A 25,434-nucleotide genomic window follows, 5' to 3' on the forward strand; every position below is an offset into this window, starting at 1 on the left:
AATAAAAATAAATTTTGTATAATCAATTAATTAAATTATTTAAATTAATTTCTCAAGTAAATATTTTTTAAACCCATTTTGTAACACTCCTAACCGGTATCTGTCGCTGGAACAGGGTTTCGAAGCATTACCAGAACATACAGGAACATTTACAGATAATTCATGCAATTTATTATTCAAATTCTGAAAGCATTCATAATGTCCCTTGATTGAGCCCTCGAGGTCCAATACGAGCTTTAGAAACGTGTAGGGACTTAATTGAGGCCTCTAAGAATTTTTTGTGACTTTTTAAAATTTTTCCAAGGTACAGGGCTCACACGCCCGTGTGGTCCAAGAGACACGCCGGTGTGACCCTAGGACATGCCCGTGTTGAAGGTCGTGTTCGATCTTATGTAACCCTCTAACTTTCACACACGACCACGCACACACTGCCATCCCACAACCTCATGTGCTAGGCTGTGAGTTTCATTATTACAATTCGAATTAGGTACATGTTTCACACAGCCAAGACACACACCCATGTTCTAGGCCATGTGGCACACAAGGCTGAGACACATACTCGTGTCTCTGCCTGTATGCCCAATTCTGAGCATTCTGTTTCTCAAAATTAAGGTACAGGGGACACACAGCCTAACCACACGCCGGTGTGTCTGCCCGTGTGGACAAAATGAAGCCATTTCTAGCTTCATTTCTCACCGAAAATTTCACCCAAGACCTGTACTTGAAACACACATCCAATACCAAACAATCCAAGCATTTAAAATAAGCAATTTCATCAATTAACAAGGCATTTCATTACAAGCACAAGTGTTTATAAACTTACCTTGGTATAACTTAGGCAATAGCAACATTTGGTCACATATACTTACCACATGTGGATATATATCATAATAACTTACATAGTAATACCAAAATGAACAATTACTAGCCATTACAATGGCAAGGTTACAAAACATCATTTTAAGCCACTATTCACCAAGTTGCCCTATACATGCCATTATACCAAAATGATTCTACCATATATCCCCAAGATGGCTACTTGATAGTGTTACAATGTTCCAATTATCTTCCAACCTTCACGAGCTTCCGAGCACTATAAAACAGGGGAAAATAAAAGTAGTAAGCATTACATGCTTAGTAATTTCGTATTACAGAAACTAAACTTACCAATCTTGTTTATTAAATCTAAGCACAAAATATCATGTTTTCCATCCATTAGCAAAATTCCTAAGCACATGCCTTCAATCAAACATGTTAGTCACAACACTTACATACATGTCAAGTAAAAATAAATGAGCTCATCATGCAATGATCTTTCAAGACATTACCATTTTATCACATAATTCTTATACCATGTAAAAAGTGTTATATGTCTATTGAATCATTTAAATCTGAAGGATGCTCAAGTAGTATACTCAAAGTGTACGATTCCATAATCCGTCAATTTCTTAATCAATGGTACCCATTAGGTTACTTAACCAAGAAACACTCTCTCAAGCCACATATCATATAACAGGATTACTAGTCTAGGCTAAATCCTTTATATAACGTAAGCTCGGAGGAGCTCAATTAGGATTATCAGTCTTGGCTAAACACTAATCTTAATGCTTACTCGAGAGGTATTATATTAGGATCATGTCCGGGCTAAATCCAATCCATAACATATGCTCAAGGGGAATTATATCAGGATTACCTTCAAGGCTAAATCCTTTCTGTAATGAGGTCAATAGGATTACTCGTCCGAGATAAATCTCGTCAACAACAAATGCAGGAACTTATTCATTTCGAGAAATCACATATCCATCGATTTTCCATTTATTCAACCGGGATTTAAACATTTTTAAAGCATTATCGGGCATGTGATTATTTCATACATCCATAACATTCATATAATTCACGTAAACACATTCCACATTCATTTCAAGCATATATGTAACATTTTTATCATTTATCATTTATCAGCATTATTATTGATCGGGCTTTGTCAGATATATTTTCAATGTCATATATATAATATTTATACAATTCACAAACACAACATTTAATTCAAGCATATAAATATGCACAATTTAGTTACATGAACTTACCTCAACACTTGTTCGCGTAAAAGTCTACTAATCCGAAATCTTTTCTTTTCCTTGATCTAACCTCGAATTAGTGTTGCTCAGATCTATATAAATGAATTTAACCATCAATTTCACACATTTCGTATCTAAATTGACTCAATTTACATCCTAGGAAAAATTACCATTTTGCCCCTAACATTTCCATAAATTTTGATTTTGTCCCTAGGCTCGAAAAATGAAACTTGTGCAAATTACTCCCTATTTCAAGCCTAAACAAAGTCCCATTACAAATTTTCCAGCACATGCTTTCATATAATTTCAAAATTTTTCATCAAATTCTACAACTTTTCATTTTAGTCCCTGAATCATGTTTTCATCAAAAATCACTTTGTAAAAGTTGTTTATCTATCAATAATCTTTCATTTTCTACCATAAATTTCTAATTTCCAGCATAATACATCCATGACCCATTTTCATACCTTGATAAATTTTCAAATTAATCCCTCAAATAGAGAGATTAAGCTATCCTGGTTTCAAAAATACTAAATTTACTAAAAAAGGGAAATGAAAACTTACCCAATTAGGCCTTAAAAGTTTATTTTCTCTCTCCTAGGTTTTCCATGTGTTTTTAGGTTGAAGATGATGAAAATAAGATGATATAATTTCTTTTCATCTTTTAATTAATTAAGTATTTTGGTATTTCCAATTTAGTCTTTACCCTTTTTCTATAATTCCATGGATGAGTCACCAAGAAAAATCTACATACTTTTCTTAATGGTCTAATTACCATATAAGTATCTCTAGTTTTGAATTCCATAGCTATTTGATCCTCATAGCTACTACAATTTAACTTTCACATTTTATGCGATTTAGTCCTTCGCGTAATTAGGCACTAAATCGATAAAATTTTCATATCAAAATTTTCACACGTCATTTCTAGGATATTATAGGCTATATGATAAAATAAAAATAAAATATATTTTGGGTTGGATCTGTAGTCCCGAAACCACTGTTCCGATTTTAGTGAAAAATGGGCTGCTACAACTCTCTCCCCTTTAAGGATTTTCGTCCTCGAAAATCTTACTAGTAAAAAGATTTAGGTATTGCTTCCTCATAGTATCCTCTAGCTCCCAAGTAGCCTCTTCAATATTGTGTTGTTGCCAAAGAACTTTTACTAATGCTACCTTCTTATTTCTTAACTCTTTTGTTTCTCGAGCTAAGATTTTGATTGGCTCCTCACCATATGTCATATCAAGTTGGATCTCTACCTCTGTCGGAGAGCTAACATGTGACGGATCAGATCGATACCATCGTAACATAGACACATGAGAAACATTATGAATCTGATCAAGCTCTAGTGGTAAAGCTAACCTATATGCAACCGGTCCAATTTTTCCTATAATCTCATAGGGTCCAATGAACCGTGGACTCAGTTTTCCTTTGCGTCCAAACTGGATAACTTTCTTCCAAGGTGACACTTTCAAGAATACTTTGTCACCGACTTGAAATTCTATTTCTTTTTGCTTCAAATCAGCATAGGACTTTTGACGATCAGATGCTGCTTTCAAGCTGTCTCAAATTATCTTCACTTTTTCCTCGATATCTCGAACCAAGTCGACTCCATGTAACTTTTTCTCACTGAGTTCTTCAAACTCAAGTACACAACACTAAAGCATATCTTCCAAGATCTGTATTACCCGTTCAGATTAACCATCTATTTGGGGGTGAATTGCAGCACTAAAATGTAACTGAGTACCCAGAGCTTCTTGCAATTTGATCTAGAATTGATATGTAAATCGAGGATCTTTATCTAAAATAATGGAGACAGGCACTCCATGCAATCTGAAAATCTCAGAAACATATAATTCAGCCAATCTATCTAAGGAATAATCCATACGTACCAGGATAAAATGTGCAGACTTTGTCAACTAATCAACAATTACCCAAATGGCATCTTTGTTCCTTAGAGACATGGTAATCCCGTTACAAAGTGCATAGTAATTCTTTCCTATTTCCATTCGGTATCGTAACTGGCTATAATAGTCCAGAAGGCAACCGATGTTCAACTTTTACTTACTGACATGTCAAACATTTAGATACAAACTTAGAAATATCTTGTTTCATTCTCGACCACCAGTACATCTTTTTCAAATCATTATACATTTTATTGCTACCAGGATGAATAGACATGTTACCATTGTGAGCTTTATTTAAAATCTTCTGTATTAGTTCTAAACCTTTCGGTACACATACTCTACCACTGAATAATAAACAATCATCAGTCTTGCTCTAAAATTCTGAGTCAAGAGTCGATTCACTTTGTACCCATCTTGCTTGTAACTTGCTATCATTTTTCTAGGATTCAGAGATCTGTTGCAAAAACATTAGTCTAGCTTTTAACTACGCTATGATTGAACCATCCTCAGATAATGGCAATCGAGTATTCATAGCTCGCAAGGAAAACAAAGATTTTCTACTTAGAGCATCAGCAACCACATTGGCTTTTCCCAGATGATAGTCAATGACAAGATCATAATATTTCAATGACTCAAGCAATCTGTACTGATTCAAATCTTTCTATGACATCAAATATTTCAGACTTTTATGATTAGTGAATATGTGACATTTTTCACCAAATAAGTAATGTCGCTTAGATTTTTAATGCAAACACTATGGCTGCCAATTCAAGATCATGTGACAGGTAGTTCTTTTCATGTGGCTTCAGCTGTCTTGAAGCACAGCTACTACTTTACCATCTTGCATCAAAACACAGCCTAAACCATTCGATGACACATCACTGTAAACTACAAATTTGTTACTTGATTTTGGCTAAACTAACATTGGTGCTTCTATCAATAAAGCCTTTAATCTGTTAAAGCTCTGCTGGCATTTCTCAGTCTATTCAAATTTCAGATCCTTTTGTAACAAAAAAGTCATCGGAGAAGCTATCATTGAAAAACTTCTTACAAATCTCCGATAATAACCAGCTAGTCCTAGAAAACTTCAAACTTCAGACACATTCTTCGTTGGTTTCCAATTAACAATGGCTGAAATTTTATTCGGGTTTACTCTGACACCTTTAACAAATACTATATACCCAAGGAAACTAACTTTCGTAGCCAAACTTCACATTTACTGAACTTAGCGTATAGTTGTTTCTCTCGCAGAGTTTACAACACTATTCTCAAATGCTCAGCATGCTCATTTTCATCTCGAGAGTTGACCAAAATATCATCTATAAATACCACCACAAACTTGTCCAAATACGGGCTAAAAATTCTGTTCATCAAATTCATAAACACTGCAGGTGCATTTGTCAAGTCGAATGGCATTACAAGAAACTCATAGTGTCCATACCTGGTTTTAAAAGCTATCTTTGGTACATCCAATTTTTTTACCCGTAGTTGATAGTAACCAGAACGGAGATCAATCTTTGAAAATACAGTAGCACATTTTAACTGGTCAAACAAGTATCAATACAAGGTAATGGATACTTCTTCTTTACTGTAGCTTTGTTGAGCTGTCTGTAATCAATACATTGCCTCAACGATCCAACCTTCTTCTTCATGAACAGAGCTAGCACACTTTAAGGTGAGAAACCAGGTCGAGCAAAACCTCTATCAATCAACACCTGCAATTGTACTTTCAGCTCTTTCAGTTCAGTAGGAGCCATTCTGTAAGGTGCTATAGTTATAGGTGTTATACCCAGAACAAGATCTATAGAGTTCTCTATCCGGTGGTAAACTAGGTAATTCTTCTGGGAATACATCAGGAAATTCACATACTACTGGCACTAATTGAATCTTTGACTCAGATACTTTAGTATCCATCATATACGCAAGATAAGCATCATACCCCTTTCTAACATATTTCTGTGCTGATATTGCTGAAATTACATTAGGTAGTCCATCTAGTTTATCAGATTCAACACGAAGCAACTCACCATTCTGACATTTCAATATAATATATTTTTGTTTACAATTAACCACTGCATCATATCGGCTTAACCAATCCATTCCTAAGATCAAATCAAATTCATCAAATGACAATAACATCAAGTTAGCCGGAAAGCAATAACCTTGTACCATCAACAGACAGTTCTTACAAACTTTATCCACCATAACACACTGGCCCAGGGGGTTTGAAACTTTAACCACAATTTCAGTGAATTCAGCAGATAAATTTTTAACAGACATTAGGTTCATGCATATGTATGAATGTGTGGAACCAGGATCAATCAAAGCAGTAATATCAGTATCAAGAAGAGAAAATGTACCAGTAATGATGTCTGGTGCAGAGGCATCTTCTCTAGCACGAATAGCATATGTCCTTGCAGGTGCTCATGCCTCAAATCTAACTGTAGTATCCTTGGTAGTACCTCGACTACCACTAACATAGCTAGAATAGCAGGGTGGTCTCTCCCTCGAGACAGGATTATTCTGCTTTGGAGCTGGTTCTATCTCTTTTTCAACTATTTCTGGACAATCTCTAAGAAAATGCTCAAGAGAACCACATCCAAAGCAAGCTCCACTTCTAGACCGACATTCCCCATGATGAAATTTGTTACAATGTTTACATTTCAATTTGGGATTACCGACAATACCCACACTAGTCATCGATTGAGATGAAGACCTCGAGCTAGAACGCTGAGAGCCCCTCTTTCTTCCAGAATATCTTGTAGAGGTGGTCACACGATCATAATACTTTTTTAATTTCTTAAAAGCAAATGATTGTGACTTACTCATAGTTTTTTTCTAGAAACTCGAGCCTCTATTTTGGCTTGTTTGTTTTCTTTACTCAGTTCCTCAGCTTTGTGTGCTCGGCTGGCTAGCACCGTAAATTCCTTTATTTCAAGAATCCCAATCAATAACTTGATATCTTTATTCAGGCACTCTTCAAAGCGTTTACACATTTCAGCCTCGGTTAAAACCTATTCTCTGGCATACTTACTCAGTCAAACGAATTCCCATTCATATTCGAATACGGTCATGTTTCCTTGTTTAAGCTCTAGAAATTCTTTCTTTTTCTGATTCATAAATCTTTGACTCACATACTTATTTCTGAATTCAGCTTGGAAGAATTCTCATGTGACATTCTCCCTCAGTACTGCTGAAGTTATGGTATTCCACCAATGATAAGATGTATCTTTCAGTAGAGATACCACACATTTCAAACATTCGGCAGCCGTACAAGAAAATTCATCAAAAACTCAGATAGTGTCCTCTAGCCAAAACTCAGCCCTTTCCGGATCTTCATCTACGGTAGCTCTAAATTTTTCCACCTCATGCTTGCAGATTTTATCTATCGGAGACTTACCAATTCTAATAGGTTCAGCACCCTATGGTACCTCAGGAATTAGTTGGGGAGAAGGTGAGAGAGGTTGTTGTACAGCAAGGTTTGTTCTCAGGTATTGTGTAAACCATTCATTCATCATTTGAAAGAAGGATTGCTTTGCCACCTCACTTCGACCTTCAAACACGGACCTTTCACTACCAGATGCAGACGCAACTCTTTGAATCAAAACTGAAGCATTGCTATCAGCTTCCTCGGATTCAGCTCTAGTTTAGTTGGATGACATTACTATGTGAAAAATACATTTAAAATGATCAGGAGTCATCACACTATCACAATTTATATAATGGCATGTATAGCTAAACTAGTGCTTGCTACGTTAAATCCAAGAATCGGCTAAACTGTAGCTCTAATACCACTAAATGTAACACCCTTAACCCTTATCTGTCGCCAAAACAAGGCTTCAAAGCATTACGAGAACATACAGGAACATTTACAGATAATTCATGCAAGTTATTATTCAAATTCTCAAAACATTCATAACATTCCTTGATTGGGCCCTCAAGGTCCAATACGAGCTTTAGAAACGAGTCAGGACTTAATCAAGACCTCTAAGAATTTTTTGCGACTTTTTAAAATTTTTCCAAGGTACAGGGCTCACAAGCCCGTGTGGTCCAAAGGACACGCCCGTGTTGGTGGCCATGTTCGAGCTTGTGTAACTCTCTGACTTGCAGACACGGCTATGCCACATGCCCATGTGCTAGGCTGTGAGGTTAATTATTTCAATTCGAATTAGGTGTAAGTTTCACGTGGTCAAGACACACGCCTGTGTTCTAGGCCATGTGGCACACACGGCTAAGACACACGCCCGTGTCTCTGCCCGTGTGCCCAATTCTAAGCATTCTGTTTCTCAAAATTAGGGTGTAGGGGACACACCGCCTAACCACATGCCCATGTTACCAGGCCGTGTCTCACACACAGTCTAGACACATGCCTATGTGTTTTCCCGTATAGACAAAATGAAGCCATTTCTAGCTTCATTTCTCACCCAAAATTTCACCCAAGACCTGCACTTGAAACACACATCCAATACCAACCAATACCAACCAATCCAAGCATTTAAAATAAGCAATTTTATCATCTAACAAGGCATTTCATCCAAAGCACAAGTGCTTATAAACTTACTTGGTATAACATAGGCAATAACAATATTTGGTCACATATATTTAACTTACCACATGTGGATATATATAATAAACCTACATAGTAATACCAAAATGAACCATTACTAGCCATTCCAATGGCTAGGTTACAAAACATCATTTTAAGCCACTATTGACCAAGTTGTCCTATACATGCCATTATACCAAAATGATTCTACCATATATACCCAAGATATCTAGTTGATAGTGTGACGATACTCTAATGATTTTCCAACCTTCACAATCTTCCGAGCACTATAAAATAGGAGAAAATAAAAGGAGTAAGCATTACCTGCTTAGTAAGTTCGTATTACGGAAACTAAACTTACCAATCTTGTTTATTAAATCTAAGCACACAACATCATGTTTTCCATCTATTAGTAAAATTCCTAAGCACATTCCTTCAATCAAACATGTTAGTCACAACACTTACATACATGTCAAGTAAAAATAGATGAACTCATCATGCAATGATCTTTCAACACATTACCATTTTATCACATAATTCTTATACCATGTCTAGAGTGTTATATGTCCATTGAATCATTGAATTCTGAAGGATGCTCAAGTAGTACATTCCAAGTGTACGATTCCATAACCGGTTAATTTCTTAATCAAGGGTATCAATTAAGGCACTTAACCAAGAAACATCTCTCGAGTCACATATCATATAATGGGATTACCAATCTAGGCTAAATGTAACACCCCAAACCCGGCCTAGACGTTATGGCCGAATCTGGTGCGTCACATCAAACCATTTTTCAAATTTGATCTTTCCGGTGAAAATCCATTACTGAATCTAAATTCCTTTATTATTATTAAACTAAAGTTCTCATCAAAACGTTTACCAATTTGTTTTCCTTTGGTAAATTACCTCATTTAAAATCACGGAAGCATTTTGAAAATTTTGTTGTTGGAAGCTCGTGTTCCTTAGAAAAATCATGTCATTTTGAAATCTTGAGTTTTCCTAGACTAGCAGTTTAGTATAAGAAATCACAATCAAATTAAAACTTAAAACCCACTTATGACCTTATTACATAATTTGAAAACCCAAAACGAAATCTAATTGTAATTAAAAGAAATAGAAATAGTAGTGTGGCCATCTCCGAGTCTCTCGCAGCTCCAAACCATCTAAGCTTAAGGATTACCTACACAGTTACAAACGGGGTGAGTTTACGAAAACTCAGTGTGTAATCCCAAAAAAAAATAGTGAATAACACGGTATCAGTACAATCTGGGCCAAAGCCCTATTTAGTCTCAACATATACTGGGCCGAAGCCTTTCGTTTAACGGTTACTGGGCCGAAGCCTTTACTGTAAATGGTATGGCCCATAGGCCCATTTCAATATCACATGAAATACCAATGAATGTATGCAAACCCATTTAGGGAGACTACTCAACCCACCATCTGCTACTCTCCACCCGTACCAACCAACACACCATGTAGGGAATGACTCAACCCACTCAACCAACACACCACTAGAAGCATAGCTATTTTATCATATAACTAGAGGCCTAGCCTCTTTTAATAACTAGGGCAAAGCCCTTTTCGGTAAACTGGGGCATAGCCCTTTTAGCACTTCCTCCATTTATAAAACCCAACCCATGCAACATGTCATGTATGCAGAATGTCATGCCCATATTTGAATCAAACAATCACAGTCAAGTCATTCATATCACCAACATATATTCACAATCAAATTCGTCAACCACACAGTCCAAGTCAGTCACTTGCCCACAAGGGCGAAACAATCATTTAACACCCTAGGGGCAAAATGGTAATTTACCCCAAAAGGGTATCTCGGTAATTCTACCTTACAGGGGTATTTCGGCAATTCTACCCTATAGGGGTATTTCAGTAATTCTACCCTATAGGGGTATTTTGGTAATTTTATCCTACAGGGGTATTTCGGTAATTCTACCTACAAGGGTATTTTGGTAATTCTACCCTACAGGGGTTTTTTCGTAATTCTACCCTACAGGGGTATTTCGATATTTTACAAATCGAGAGTATTTTGATAATTTCACAAATTAGGGGTATTTTGATAATTTTACAAGCCAGGGATATTTTGGTAATTTTACTGATCGAGAGTATTTTGGTAATTTTGTAAACCAAGGGTATTTTAGTAATTTTGTAAATTAAGGGTAAAATAATAATTCTGTAAATCGAGGGTAAAACGATAATTCTGTAAATCGAGGGTAAAATAGTAATTTTGTAAATCGAGGGCAAAACAATAATTCTGTAAATTGAGGGTAAAATTGTAATTTTGTAAATCGAGGGTAAAATAGTAATTTTGTAAATCGAGGGTAAAACGGTAATTTTGTAAATTGAGGGTAAAATAGTAATTCTATAAATCGAGGGTAAAACGGCAATTTTGTAAATCGAGGGTATTTCAGTAATTTGGTAAACTAAAGTATTCTAAACAGGGATAACAATACGAATGGACCTAAAGCCCATTCTTGGCCCCAATGGGCCCACACGCTCGTGTGGCCCTTTTAGCCTAAATCTAGCCACAAATATGAGATTCACCTAGCCTAGTCCAATATTTACTACACAATCAAACAACTTATCCAATTGGGCCCGTAGGCCCATTGGGCCCACATGGCCCCTTTCGGCCCATCGCGGCCCGAAGTAGCCATCCTATAGTTAGAGTAGCGAGAAAATACACACCTGATAGGAGACTAGAGTTAATCTGCGCTCCAAGCACTTTTAGCCAACGCCCAACCCAAACGAGCACGCCATAAAGCGAAAGGGATCAGCCAAGAAAGGTACCTTTACTCTCCTCATGCTTCTCTCTATTTAAAGCCAGCTTCGCATCCACTCTTATGTTAGCTTCCCGATGTGGGATCCCTCCATCATTAGAGTTTAAATTCAACACCAACTTTTGCCACCCCCTATTAGCAAAATAAAAGCTCTTTGCTTGCCATGAGTTTCGAACCCTGGACCTCCTTGCCAACTCTATGACATCACCTTCCTGCCTCTTATGAGGCGCTACTTTGCCACTAGACCACAAGGCTTCTTGTGGCACAATTTCTCCAACAATATTCTTAAGGCCTACCTACTACACCCAGGGTTTGATTCACCTTAAACCAAAATTTTGCTAGAGTTCATGTTTGAACCCAGGACTTCTCCAACACTTCTCAGCACGCTTAACCACTAAAACAAGCCTTCATTAACGAAATTTACAAGAACAACAAAATATTATAAGCTGCCTTCAACCGCTCCCATGCTCAAGGCCCAAAACTTCTAGGCCCAAATTTAGGGTGTTACACTAAACCCTAATCTTAACGCATGCTCGAGAGGTATTATATTAGAATTACCCGTCCAGGCTAAATCCAATCCAAAACATATGCTTGAGAGGACTTATATCAAGATTACCCATCCAGGCTAAATCCTTTCTGTAATGAGGTCAATAGGATTACTCGTCCAAGCTACATCCTGTCAGTAACAAATGTAGGACCTTATTTATTTTGGGAAATCACATATCCGTTGATTTTCCATTTATTCAACCGAGATTTAAACATTTTTCAAGCATTATTGGGTATGTGATTATTTCATACATCCATAACATTCATATAATTCAAGTAAACACATTACACATTCGTTTCAAGCATATAAGTAACATTTTTATCATTTATCATTTATCGGCATTCTTATTGATCGGGTTTTGTCAAATATATTTTCAATGTCATATATATATGATATTTATACAATTCACAAACACAACATTTAATTCAAGCATATCAATATACACAATTTAGTTACATGAACTTACCTCGACACTTGTCCGCATAAAAGTCTACTAATCTGAAATCTTTTCTTTTCCTCGATCTAACCTCGAATTAGTGTTGTCCAAATCTATATAAATGAATTTAACCATCAATTTCACACATTTCATATCTAAATGGACTCAATTTACATCCTAGGAAAAATTACCATTTTGCCCCTAACATTTTCATAAATTTTGATTTTGTCCCTAGGCTCGAAAAATGAAACTTGTGCAAATTACTCCCTATTTCAAGCCTAAACAAAGTCCCATTACAAATTTTCCAGCACATGCATTCATAGAATTTCAAAATTTTTCATCAAATTCTACAACTTTTCATTTTAGTCCCTGAATCATGTTTTCATCAAAAATCACTTTGTAAAAGTTGTTTATCTATCAATAATCTTTCATTTTCTACCATAAATTTCTAATTTCCAGCATAATACATCCATGACCCATTTTCATACCTTGATAAATTTTCAAATTAATCCCTCAAATAAAGAGATTAAGCTATCCCGGTTTCAAAATTACCAAATTTACTAAAAACGGGATAGGAGAACTTACTCAATTAGGTCTTGAAAGTTTCTTTTCTCTCTTCTAGGGTTTCCATGTGTTTTTAGTTTGAAGATGATGAAAATAAGATGATATAATTTCTTTCCTTTTTAATTAATTAAGTATTTTGGTATTTTCAATTTAGTCCTTACCCTTTTTCCATAATTCCATGGATGAGCCATCAAGAAAAATCTACATACTTTTCTTAATGATCTAAATACCATATAGGGACCTCTAGTTTTGAATTCCATAGCTATTTGATCCTCATAGCTACTAGAATTTAACTTTCACATTTTATGTGATTTAGTCCTTCTCGTAATTAGGCACTAAATCGATAAAATTTTTGTATCAAAATTTTCACACGTCATTTCTAGCATATTACGGGCCATATGATAAAATAAAAATAAAATATATTTTGAGTCGGATTTGTGGTCTCGAAACCACTATTCCGATTTCACTAAAAAATAGGTTGTTACACATTTTTAATTTCGTTAAAGTCATAGCAACTTTATTGTAATAGAATTTATGAGGAAATATTTAATTTCCTTAAATAAAAAATTTATAATGAATAATCAATTTAATTCAATCTTCAAACTTCAATTATTTAATTATAATTAATTGAATAATAATTGGAAGAACCTTAAATTAATTGTCAAGTCATTTATGTATTTAACGAGAAAACACATTCATTGTAGATAGTGATACGTGCAATCTGTTTCTCTTACATCACCGTTTTCATTCATTTTACTTTTATTGGTTATACATGCAATTCATTTCTAGTTATCTCGAGTTAGAAGAGGGACCAATTAGACATATATAATAAAGGCTCAAATAATTTATAATCAAGTTCTCATTTTTCGTTATTAATTTTAACATTATTTAGTCACAGAATCATTCCACTAAAATGTAATGACTGATCTCTCCCTTATTATATACCATTATGAAATCTACTTAACTAGTGCTCGTCAAATGACCTTGTTATAAGTGTGTTACCCTAATAGGATATCTTTAATCTCTATGGGATAAATATGTTCTCCCAATATGATCCTATTTTATCTCATAGAAATTATTACATCTTCTTTCAAGAAAAGTCAATTACTATAAATAATAATTACTTAATTTATCACAAAAAAAGATAACTCATGACCATGTTTACTTTCATCTATCATGTAATGTCGATGAGAGGATATCATTTACCCTTTAATTTGACTATAAATTTCACTATCGTGGAATGATGCTACATATTGCAGAAGTTGTATACTCAACATACAAACTTTTGGTTCCTTATCTATTCGAACTTACAATTTCATTTATATTAAAGTATACAAGTCACACATACATAGTCCCTCATTCACTCAGGATCAAGGTAAGTCACACTATGAACGTCACAAGTGAATAAATTCATAAATAGATCTAGGATCTGTTCTACTTGGGTCTTTATTTTCTCATCCACTAGAATACCTAAGACAAGACATCTATACTATATGACCAAAATAGTACAAATCATATATTTTAAAGTAAGCATGTGCGTATTTTACCCTATTTCTAAGTTCTCTATTTATCTCAAGATTGTGCCATTTTAATATCAAAATTTTGTAACGCATTACACTGCCGTTTGTATATAAAGGACTCTATTATATTGTTTTAGATATATCAAAATCAAACATATGAATTAACGTAAGCATAATACAAAAGAGTTCCATGAACAAGTAATCAATTATATGGAACAAATTATTTTACATCAAATGCTCAAAGGAGTACTACTATCACATTATCAAGTTTGAGCCTGAGCAAGTTTAGTTATCAAAAGAGAAAAATTTTGATAATTCTTTTACAAAAGAAATTATTTTAAATTAACGTTTTAATTTTTTAAAAATTTTAAAGCAAATTTTAATATTTATAGTATAGTATTTTATAATATATAAATTTAATTCTTAGTGATATAAATTATATAATATATTATAAATTTGACATTATATATTAAATAAATTTGTAAAGTAAAATATGTTGAACTTTTAGATATTATAAATATATATAAGTATAGTAGAACAATTCATCTTTAAATTAACATCTTTAATGGTGATAGGAAATAATCTCATTGTATTGTTGATTTTAATCTCATTGTTATAGGAAATAATCACGCCACCAATACCACTATTTTTAATTTCACCTTAATTCATTTTTTGGACTTTGTTTATTTATCATTACCTTTTATAGGGTGTGTTGGTTGGATCGTGTATCCGTCTAGGTCTGAGTCATGTTAATAGCGGTAAATAAAAGAACTGGAAAGATTGACTGTTACTGAATAATTTAATTGTTACTGTACATTTGATTTTTACTGAATAATTGACTGTTACTGGATAACCAATCAATTGATTGATACTGAATAACTGATTATTATTGAATAATTGATTGTTACCGAATAACTGAATATTACTAAATAAATAATTGTTCTGATTGATTGATCGTTAATGAATATTAATAATTGATTAATTGCTATTGAAAAATAATAAATGATTTTGAATTTAAAGTAGACCAAAATATTGGTTGGAAAGTGAATGTTTGAATACTCGTTGAGTTTGAAAAGTTCAATATATATAAATTAATATGTTTTATAATTGTTTAAGTGTTCAGATTATAGAAATACCACTGAGTGTATACTCAGCGTACGGTTTGTTTCCGTGCGCTGGTTAAGGCTAGACCGTTGAATCAGCATCCCAGGCCAATCTCGAATTCAATGAGGTAAAGTATGTTTAGTATTAGTAATGACATGTACCTAGGATGTCTTATGAGAGTCATTTAGATTGTGAAAGTATTGATAAAATAAGTAAATTATGGTTGGCAATAGTATGTAGTATGAATTTGAAATTTGAAAGAAAAATTCGTAGTAATTCTCATTTAGTCCTTAATTGATTTTACTGTTCATATTGGACCGCGGGGGCCCATTAAAGGGACGCCATCTTAAAATTATGATGAGTCTGAATGTTTATATTTAATTAATGTCTGTATTGTACTGTACTGATTGGTAATGTCTCATAACCTTGTTCTAGCGACGGTATGGGGTTAGGGGTCATTACACTTCTCTCCAGGAGCACCACTAGTTTTTAATAGTGAAGGGCTTCACATATGGGTTGTCAAGATGAGGACTTACCTGCAGGCCTTCGATTTGTGGGAAGTTGTCAACACTGATGCTGAGCCAGTTCCACTTCGAGCCAATCCTACAGTGACTCAAATCAGACAGCATGAAGATGAGAGGACCAAAAGGCATAAGGCCATGTCTTGTATTCAAAATTGTGTGTCAGATGTCATCTTCACTAGAATCATGGCTTGTGAGACTCCTAAGAAAGCTCGGAACAAGCTTAAAGAGGAGTTCCAAGGTACAAAAAGTACAAGGCAACAACAGTTGTTGAACTTGAGGAGAGATTTTAAAAATTTGAAGATGAAGGAGGAAGAGACAATGAAGCAGTACTCAATAGAATCATGGCTAGTTTGAACAACATAAGGTTACTAGGAGAATAGTTCAGTGAGGCAAGAATTGTGGAGAAGGTGCTCTCAACATTACCTGAAAGATATGAGGCAAAAATCTCATCTTTGGAGGATTCGAAAGACCTTGCAAGTATCTCCCTAACTGAGCTCATTAATGCCTTCTATGCTTAGGAGCAAAGGAGAGCCAACAGGATAGAGGAGCACCAGGAGGGTGCTTTTCAAGCCAAGGCCAAAGCAGCCTCGAGCACCTCAGCCTATAAAGGCAAGAAGAACTAGAGAAGCAGGCTTAAACCTGATGCTGCAAGAAGAGGAGACCAACTTTGCAGATATTGTAAAAGGCCTGGTCATCCAAAGGACAATTACTGGTTCAGACCAGATGCCTTGTGTCAACACTGCAAGAACAAATGCCATGTTGAAAGGGTCTGCAAAGAAAAAGACAGACCTGGGTAGAATCAAGCACAATTGAAGAAAGAAGAAGCTCGAGTGGCTAAAGACAGTAGTGACCATGAAGAGCAGGTCTTTGCTGTGACTTGTTTAGCTGGTCAGAACAAGGGCTCAAAAGGATGGTTGCTGGACAGTGGCTGCACCAACCACATGTCACCAGATGCAAACATTTTCAAAACTTTGGACAGATCTTGCAAAACCAAGGTGAAAATTGGAAATGGTTAGTTCATCAAGGTTGAAGGAAAGAGAGATGTGCTAATATGCACTTCCACAGGAGACAAATTCATCACAAATGTGTTGTTGGTGCCTGAGATTGACAGGAACCTTCTCAGCATTGCTCAACTGCTTGAAAAGGGTTACTCTGATGTGTTTAAGGGCCAGGAGTGCCAAATCATTAATCCAAATAGATCAAGCCTCATGACAGTCACTATGACTGATAAATACTTTGAACTCAACTGGCCAAGTGACTCACATTCAACCTGTGTTGCCTCAACTGAAGAATCCAAGCTTTGGCATCAAAGGCTTGGTCATGTCAACTTTAGGTCGATGGCTCGAATGGTCAGCAAGGAGATGGTTGAAATCTTCACCAAGTCAGTTCAAAATAAAGATGTTTATGAAGTTTGTCACATGGGAAAGCAAGCCAGGCTCCCATTTCCTGTAAACACAACCTGGAGAGCATCAAACAAGTTGGAACTGGTGCACACTGATGTGTGTGGCCCCTTGAAAACTGAATCACTTAATGGCAACAGGTACTTCATTCTTTTCATTAATGATAGTGCCAGATATTATTGGGTTTTCTTTTTGAAGCATAAGTCTGAGGTAGCTCAAGTATTCTTGAAGTTTAAAGTTGCAACTAAAACAGAAACATGATGTAAACTCAAGACCATCAGGTCAGACAATGGAGTTAAGTACATCTCAACTCAGTTCCAAGCTTTATGCAATGATACTGGCATCAAACACCAGCTAACTAATGTTTATACACCTCAGTAGAATGGGGTTAGTGAAAGGAAAAATAGAAGTATAATGGATATGGCCAGGTGCCTTCTATTCTAGAAGAATTTACCAAAAACCATGTGGGCTAAAACAGTTAACACTGCTGTCTATATTCAAAATAAGCTACCAACCAAAGCATTGAAGCACAAGACTCCATTTGAAGCCTGGTTCGGGTTCAAACCTTCATTGGCTCACTAGAGAGTCTTTGGTTGCTTATGTTACAGCTATATACCAGCTGTAAAAAGGGACAAATTGTCCAAAAAGGCTCAGGCTGGCATTTTGGTAGGATACAACATGGTTAAGAAAGGCTATAGGATCCTAGATCCTTCAACAAACAAAGTTCATGTAAGCAGAGATGTAATCTTTGATGAAAAGTCATACTGGAACTGGAAAACAAATGAACCAGAGACTGTTTCTGAAGAACTCATGACAGATCAGCCTGAATCAGATCAAAATGGTCCTGACATGGACATTGATGATGAACCAATCAGGGGTACCAGACCATTGGTTGAAATTTGTGAGAGAGCACAGGTGGCCACAGTTGAACCAAGTAGTTTTGAAGAGGTTGAGGCAAATAAAGGTTGGAAACAGGCAATGGCTGATGAGATTGCCATGATTGAAAAGAACCAGACATGGGAATTAGTTGTAAGACCAATCAACAGGAAGGTCATTGGGGTGAAATGGGTTTATCGAGCCACGCAAAATGCTGATGGGAGCTTGAACAGACTCAAAGCAAGGCTAGTTGTGAAAGGGTTTAGCTAGAAATATGGTTTGGACTACCTGAAAACATTTGCACCAGTAGCCAGGCTAGACACAATTAGGCTGCTGATTGCTTTGGCTGCACAAAGGCATGGATCATTCATCAACTGGATGTGAAGTTTGCATTCCTCAATGGCCTCCTTGAAGAAGAAATCTACATGGTTTACAGGTTTACAGGCTTAAAAAGGCCTTGTATGGCCTGAAACAAGCCCCTAGAGCCTGGTATGCTAGGATTGACAGTTATTTGTTAAGCCTTGGATTCGAGAGGAGCATGAGTGAGCCAACATTGTATGTCAAGAAGGAATAAACCGAAACACAGCTCATTGTGTCCCTTTATGTTGATGACCTCTTGGTGACAGGAGGAGAACAGAACATACTGGCTGATTTCAAGGCCAAAACAATTCTACAGAATTCATACACATAATCTCACTTTGAGTATAAGTAGTCATAGATCAATTCAGTGCTCAAGTCTTGCAAGTTTTTGTTTGTTCATATTTATAAATGATTAATTTTAAACTTATTTAAGTCTGGTTTTGTTTATAATGAGATATTAACATGGAACATTATGTATGATCAACAATTATAACTAACATATTTGAATGAAACTATTTATTTTTCAAATGAAAAATAGTTAATTTTCTCACCCTTTTTTTCCAAAAATTAAGTTTGTCTTTAATTTTCTATTTAATAATTTGGTTGCTGAAACTATTAAGTTGGTTACTTTAAAAGAAAATTATTTAAAACTAATAATATCACAAATTCATTTAAATATTAGATATGAATAATAATTTTTTAAAAAATAATAATCATAAAAATTTTAAAATGTTAGTAATTTGTATTAATCAATTTTAATATACAAATATTGAAATATTCTGACATTTATATTATTTCACTGAATATAATTTCCAATATTTAGTATCTAATCTTACATGATAAGTTATTATTATTATTATTGATATTATGCTTATGAAACACCTGTTCTTATGATAGCATATATTTTGAATGAAAGTAAATTATATTTAAACTTAAATTTTCTCTTTTTTAAATTTCAAATTTATAATTAACACATTTATAGTATACTCTCCTATAACAAAAATTATCTCATTGTCATACAAAATAGCAAAATTTTTAATTTTACTATAATTATCAAAAATTTTAGTTATAGAATTAAAAGAAAAGGATGTGATGTGTTAGAGAGTTATACTTCAAATTATAATTCATTAACATAATATATTCTCAAATTCAAATATTTTATTTTATATAAAGGAAAACACCTTTGTGTAAAACAAAAAAATCAAACTACATGTAATTCAGGAATAAACAAAATAAAACTTGCAATGAGGTATGTTATGATACAATAATGATTTTAAGCCTTAATTAATATACAACATTTCTTAGACTATATATGGTTTGAACGAGGGGAGAAAAGCAATTTTAGTGGATTCATTCTCCCATTCTACATCTTTCCACCATCCCTCCTCTCCTTCAAAGACCAGCCTTTGTCCTTTTGCACTATTGGAGTTTAGTGGGAGCTTCTTTAACATTGGGCATCCTATAATGACTATTTCCTTTAATAGTGGGAAAGGCAGAGCATGGTGGCATATAGTCTTTAGTTTCTGCAAATGATATAGATTCAAAATCTCTAGCTTAGAAAACAAGTTTGAATTTCCTTTTAGCTCAGCGACTTCAAGTTTTTCTTCACTGATGATTTCTTCTAAACCATTGCATGCAGCTATCCTTAGTACTTCCAAATGTGGAGCAAAAGTTACCCAACTCACATCCCTCCAACGATTGCATTCCTCTAGGATTACAGATCAAAGGCTATGGAAGCATCCTGCACCTTTAATTATGTTCCGTTCGATCTTCACTTTCTCTAAATCCATACACCTCAAGAATGCTAAAGTAGATAGATGCTGCAGATTTGCTAAAGCCATAATAGTCAATGATCTTGAATCTTTGAAATCTTCAAGGAATACACGTTCAATGGCATAGCTAAAGAAGTTGAACCTCGAAGCTTTTTCCAACTCTGAAGCGCTTCTAAAAGTAAGACTGAAGACATTCAAATATTTTAAATGCTCCATTTCCTCCAAAACCAATGAACATCCATAGCCACATCCCACCATTTTCAGTACTTGCAACTTGGAGAAACTGGATATCAGTTGGTGTGGGATCATTTTTAGATCACCTGTCCACTCCAGATTCAAATATTTCAGCTTTGCTAGGGCCTTCAATTCGACTGGAAACTTTCTTATTCCTGTCCCTAACAAATTGAGATGTTCTAGTGAAACCAACTTTGCAATTCCAACCGGCAACTCTTTCAAATGCTTATTGTAAGACAAGTCTAGAACCCTTAGCATCGGCAAAGAATTACAGAAATCATCCATGATTACCTTCAAGTCATTCCTGCCAAGAAACAAAGTTTGGAGATTGGGACATTCCAATATCTTAGTTAGATTTTCAATTTGATTATCCATCAGCGACATTCTTGTTACCTCTTCCCACTTTTTAACATTCGGTTGTTCCTTTAACTGAACACCTGATTTTACAAAAAACTTCTCCTTCTCAGATTCACCAGCAATCCACAAAGTCATGTCACGAATCACATCGTGCATCTTTACACCATAATTATAATGTCCTTTTTCCAATAAGCATGCGTCAATAAGAGAACCTATAATGAAATGTCCCTGGTTTCTGGCACTGCTCAAAGTGGCATGCTTGTCCAAAAGTCCTTCCCCGATCCAACAATCTACTAGTTCTTCTTTTACGATGTGATGATCTTCTGAATACAAAGAACAATACAAGAAACAAGATCTGAACCTTTCATCAGGTAAACAATCATAACTGAATTTTAACTTGAGATACATCTCTTTCCCTACCCCTGGCAACACAGAGGCTGCTGATTGCCTTAAAACTTCAATAGCATATTCCCATTCTCGAGGGCTCTTCTTGGATGCCATGGCTCGCCCAATTGTAATGAGAGCGAGAGGTAGCCCTGCACACTCTTCAACAACCGCTTCAGCTACCTTGCAAATATCTGGATGCATTCGAAGGGTTTCTGATCCAACCTTCTCCTCGAACAGTTTGAAAGCTTCTCCTGGTGGTAAACATTCCACTCTGATATTATTATCCATGTTTGGTTGCATTTGACAGCACACGTCAAGTCGACGAGTTGTGAAAATGACTTTAGAGCCATTTTCTTGTGTTGGAAGAGGTAGCCCAGCTCTTGTGAGATCAAACCATTCCCATATATTATCCAACAACAATGCAAACTTCTTTTTACATAATACCTTGAAGATGTCTTCAGCTTTCTCATCAAGGCTCTTAGATTTCCAACCTTCATTAGAAAGGCCTATTCTTTCGGCAATTTGATCCTGGACTCTCTCAATTGGCCGATCTTGTGATGCAACTGCCCAAATGACATGGTAATCATGGGTAGTATCATGGAATTTGTTATTGATTTGGTTTAGGAGGGTTGTCTTGCCAACCCCTCCTAAGCCATATATGCCACTAACTCCTACTTGTTCCTTTTGAAGACAGCTCCAAACCTTGTTGAAATTGGACTCTAAACCCACAGTTGGTTCACTAGGTCTTTCAGTTGCTGAAGGAAGTGGTGGCTTGCTGGCCACATCACTGAAATCTCCATTCTCCTTCTGGTCTTTCACCTCTTGGAGTTTTTTGGCAATTTGCTTCCCGAACTTGATGCTGGAACTAGGATGAGTGGAGCAACAACCTTCCATACATAGATTTTCAACATGCTGAGGACTTTGGACAATCAGTTGATCAGCATCGTTTATCAGAGTTTCAGCCCTCGAAAGCCAACCCTCAAATCGGTTTAGCCGCTTAAGTTGCTGCTCATCTTCAGCAATTCTGACCCTGCTCATCAGATCACTCCTGAGCTCCTTCAGTCCTGCTATTTTAGCTTGTAAAGCATGGAGGTTATCTTCGAGGTTGTATATATAACTTGCCTGTCCAGTAGCACAATCCCAGCAACGGGTAATGATGGGATCGAGTGAAAGTGAGATTGAGAAGATATTACCCATACCTGGTTTTGATTATAGAAGAGTGAGTTCAACAATTTCTGGAAATAGAAGCAAGGAATAAATCAAAGATGCTTATAGAGTTCTATGAAAGTTTAGACTGCAAAGGGGAGAAAAACAAAGACAAACTGTTGGAAGTTCACATGCATTTTGATACCAAAAAAAAATAGTGAATATGATGAAAATTACAGTAAAGTGTGTAAAATCATTAACTTGGTGGGAAGACTTGTATTGCACACAGCTGTCTTTTATCCCACTTTATTTGGTTTTGACACAATGGGTCCATTGTAAGGTATATTTTGTGTGCAGTGGATACCATATGCAATTTCTTATTCTATTTTACAACTTGAGCAACATTAATACAACATATTTTAGTTAATCATAGTAGGTGTAAAGTTTGTTTAATATAAAAATTAGGCATGTTGGGAGCTACCTCTTTCTTTAAAGGCTTCCACTTCAACAAAGATAAAGGAACCTCAATTATTAAGATCCCATCAAAAAAGAAAGACTACGATGAGCATGTTGGGTAGAAACTCACAACTTGCTTTGCCCTGCATTAGCTTCCCACAGCATTCATGTATGAGATATTCACAAGCACTATCATTACCACTTAAACAAACATCAGCAAAAAATAGAAAACAGTGGAAGATCAAGGTAACTGAATTCATGACCATATATGCCAATGGAAGAATTTAGAAATTGTTTCAGGGGTTATCATAATCCAATTAAAGACATGGAACCCATATAAAAAATTGTGCTTACACATCTTTGTGAGTATGTAGTTATTAAGCAGTATACCCACCAAATTATTGCAAAATTAATGCCCTCTGCAGTCATCTGGTTCTCAACCTTCAAAGCAGGTGTCTAGATTAAAAATGCAGAGGAGGTAAGTTGAACACTATAGACAAAATAAAAAAGATATGAGGATTTTCACTCATGAGCTTTATGTTACAATATGATATAATATGATTAAACCATAACTAATTGTGGGGATGAAAATTTTGGTCAGATAGTTTTCAGGGACAGTTGCTGTACTCTTCCAACATGGGCAAAATTGAGGTTGTGGTAAGTAAATGTAGTGAATATTGTGGAGTGCCACTCAACTTTAATATTTATATTTTAATTCAACACATTATTTGGAACATAGTTAAATTATTAATTTAAAATTTAAAATAAATGGGCATAATTTGTTGATTAAAAATGTACGAAGATTTAAAATTATTACCAATTATAATTAAAATACTATATTTTTAAATCTTTTAAAAAGATTTATATTTATAAATATGTTTTCAGAAAAAAATAGTTTTTTCCAAAACTGTTTTAAATTAAAAAAAACTATATAAAAAAGTATTTAAAATAATAAAAATAATTATATATTGTATTAAATTTAAGTTGTTTTATATTTTATTTAATTAAAAAATTTTGTTTCTAAAATTTTAAAGTAAATATTTATTTAAATATTTAATATATCATTTAGTATTCGATTTTCTCTCATGATTTTAGTACCCAAAAATTACAGTGTTAATTTTTCTCATGATTTACTGATTCCCTACAATGTATTAATGCATCTTTTTCCATGAGATCATCTTTTGGATATAAAGAATAATACACAAACAAGATTTCACTTTTTCATCAGCTTATACCCACTTAGTACCGAGTATTTCCCAAAATTATCAGCACATCACACAAGAGAATCAGCAGAAGTAGACACACACTTTTAATTATGACACTATGATAAAGATGCATAAATTATTTGATGGAAATATTACAAAATCAAGTTGAAATTGGGCATAGTATGCTTACCTTTGTACACAATCTTTACTTGTTAATGTTATTTTAGTGTTACAAGAGGGGCTAAATTCAAAATGCAAAGGAAGTAGGAGAAGGAGATGTCTAATAATTATACTCATCAAACATTTAACTAATCAGTTTGCTGTAACCTATTAAATTCAAAGACTGCCATTTGAGTATTAATTGCAATAACTTGTTTATGAGCCTATAATTATAGAGAATTCATATACATAATCTCAGTTTTAGTAATCAGATTTGAGTAAAGATATTTACAGATTAAGCCAGGCTCATATATGATATCAAAACAATGCTTAAGTTAGTTTCTTTTAAAGAAAATTATTAAACAAAAACCAATATAAATAATAAAATTTTTTATACATTTCCTATTACTACTTATAGACTCTTAAATGTGTGAATAAAAAAAATAATTTGTATTTATTTATATTCAAACTCATGTCCTCTTGTTGTTGCCACAATAAGTTGTATAATAATAATTTTTTTTATTATATATATATATTTAAATTTGAAACACCCTAATCTAATCATTTAATCATATTTCAACATTGAAACATCATTAAAAATATGTTAATTTTTGTACTTGCATGATATCATATTCATAAAAAATTTTAAGATGTTAATAATTTGTATTAATGAGTTTTAATATAAAAATATTGAAATTTATATAATGTCACCGTTATTTTATTATAATATAATTCTTAATATTTAGTATCTAATTTTACATGATAAGTTTTTTTTTGATAACATGTATAATAAATGAAAATAAATTATATTTTATTAACTTATTAAAACTTAAATTTTTAATTTTTTAAAATTCCAAATTCCAATTTTATACTTAACATATTTTTCTCTCCTATAAAAAATTATCTCATATTTAAATATATACAGAAATACAAACTAAAACAACTTTTATAAGAAAAAATTAATTTTACTATAATTATGGAAATTTTTAGTTATAAAATTAAAAGAAAATGATGTGATATGTTGAAAGTTATACTTCAAATTTAAATTCATTAATATAATATAT

General features: G+C 34.3%; 1 protein-coding gene across 1 annotated transcript; it reads right to left on the reverse strand.

Moving 5' to 3' along the window:
• Positions 1–20,375: 20,375 nt before the first annotated feature.
• On the reverse strand, positions 20,376–22,601 carry LOC107941236 (probable disease resistance protein At1g15890). Its single transcript, XM_016874788.1, has one exon. The coding sequence runs from the start codon at positions 22,599–22,601 to the stop codon at positions 20,376–20,378; it is 2,226 nt and encodes a 741-aa protein (XP_016730277.1).
• Positions 22,602–25,434: the final 2,833 nt, after the last annotated feature.

The sequence above is a fragment of the Gossypium hirsutum genome, chromosome A05 (assembly GCF_007990345.1).
Source record: "Gossypium hirsutum isolate 1008001.06 chromosome A05, Gossypium_hirsutum_v2.1, whole genome shotgun sequence".
Classification (NCBI taxonomy): domain Eukaryota; kingdom Viridiplantae; phylum Streptophyta; class Magnoliopsida; order Malvales; family Malvaceae; genus Gossypium; species Gossypium hirsutum.

Coding starts and splice junctions, on each gene's coding strand:
- LOC107941236 (XM_016874788.1), bottom strand. CDS start 22,601: ATGGGTAATATCTTCTCAATCTCACTTTCACTCGATCCCATCATTACC.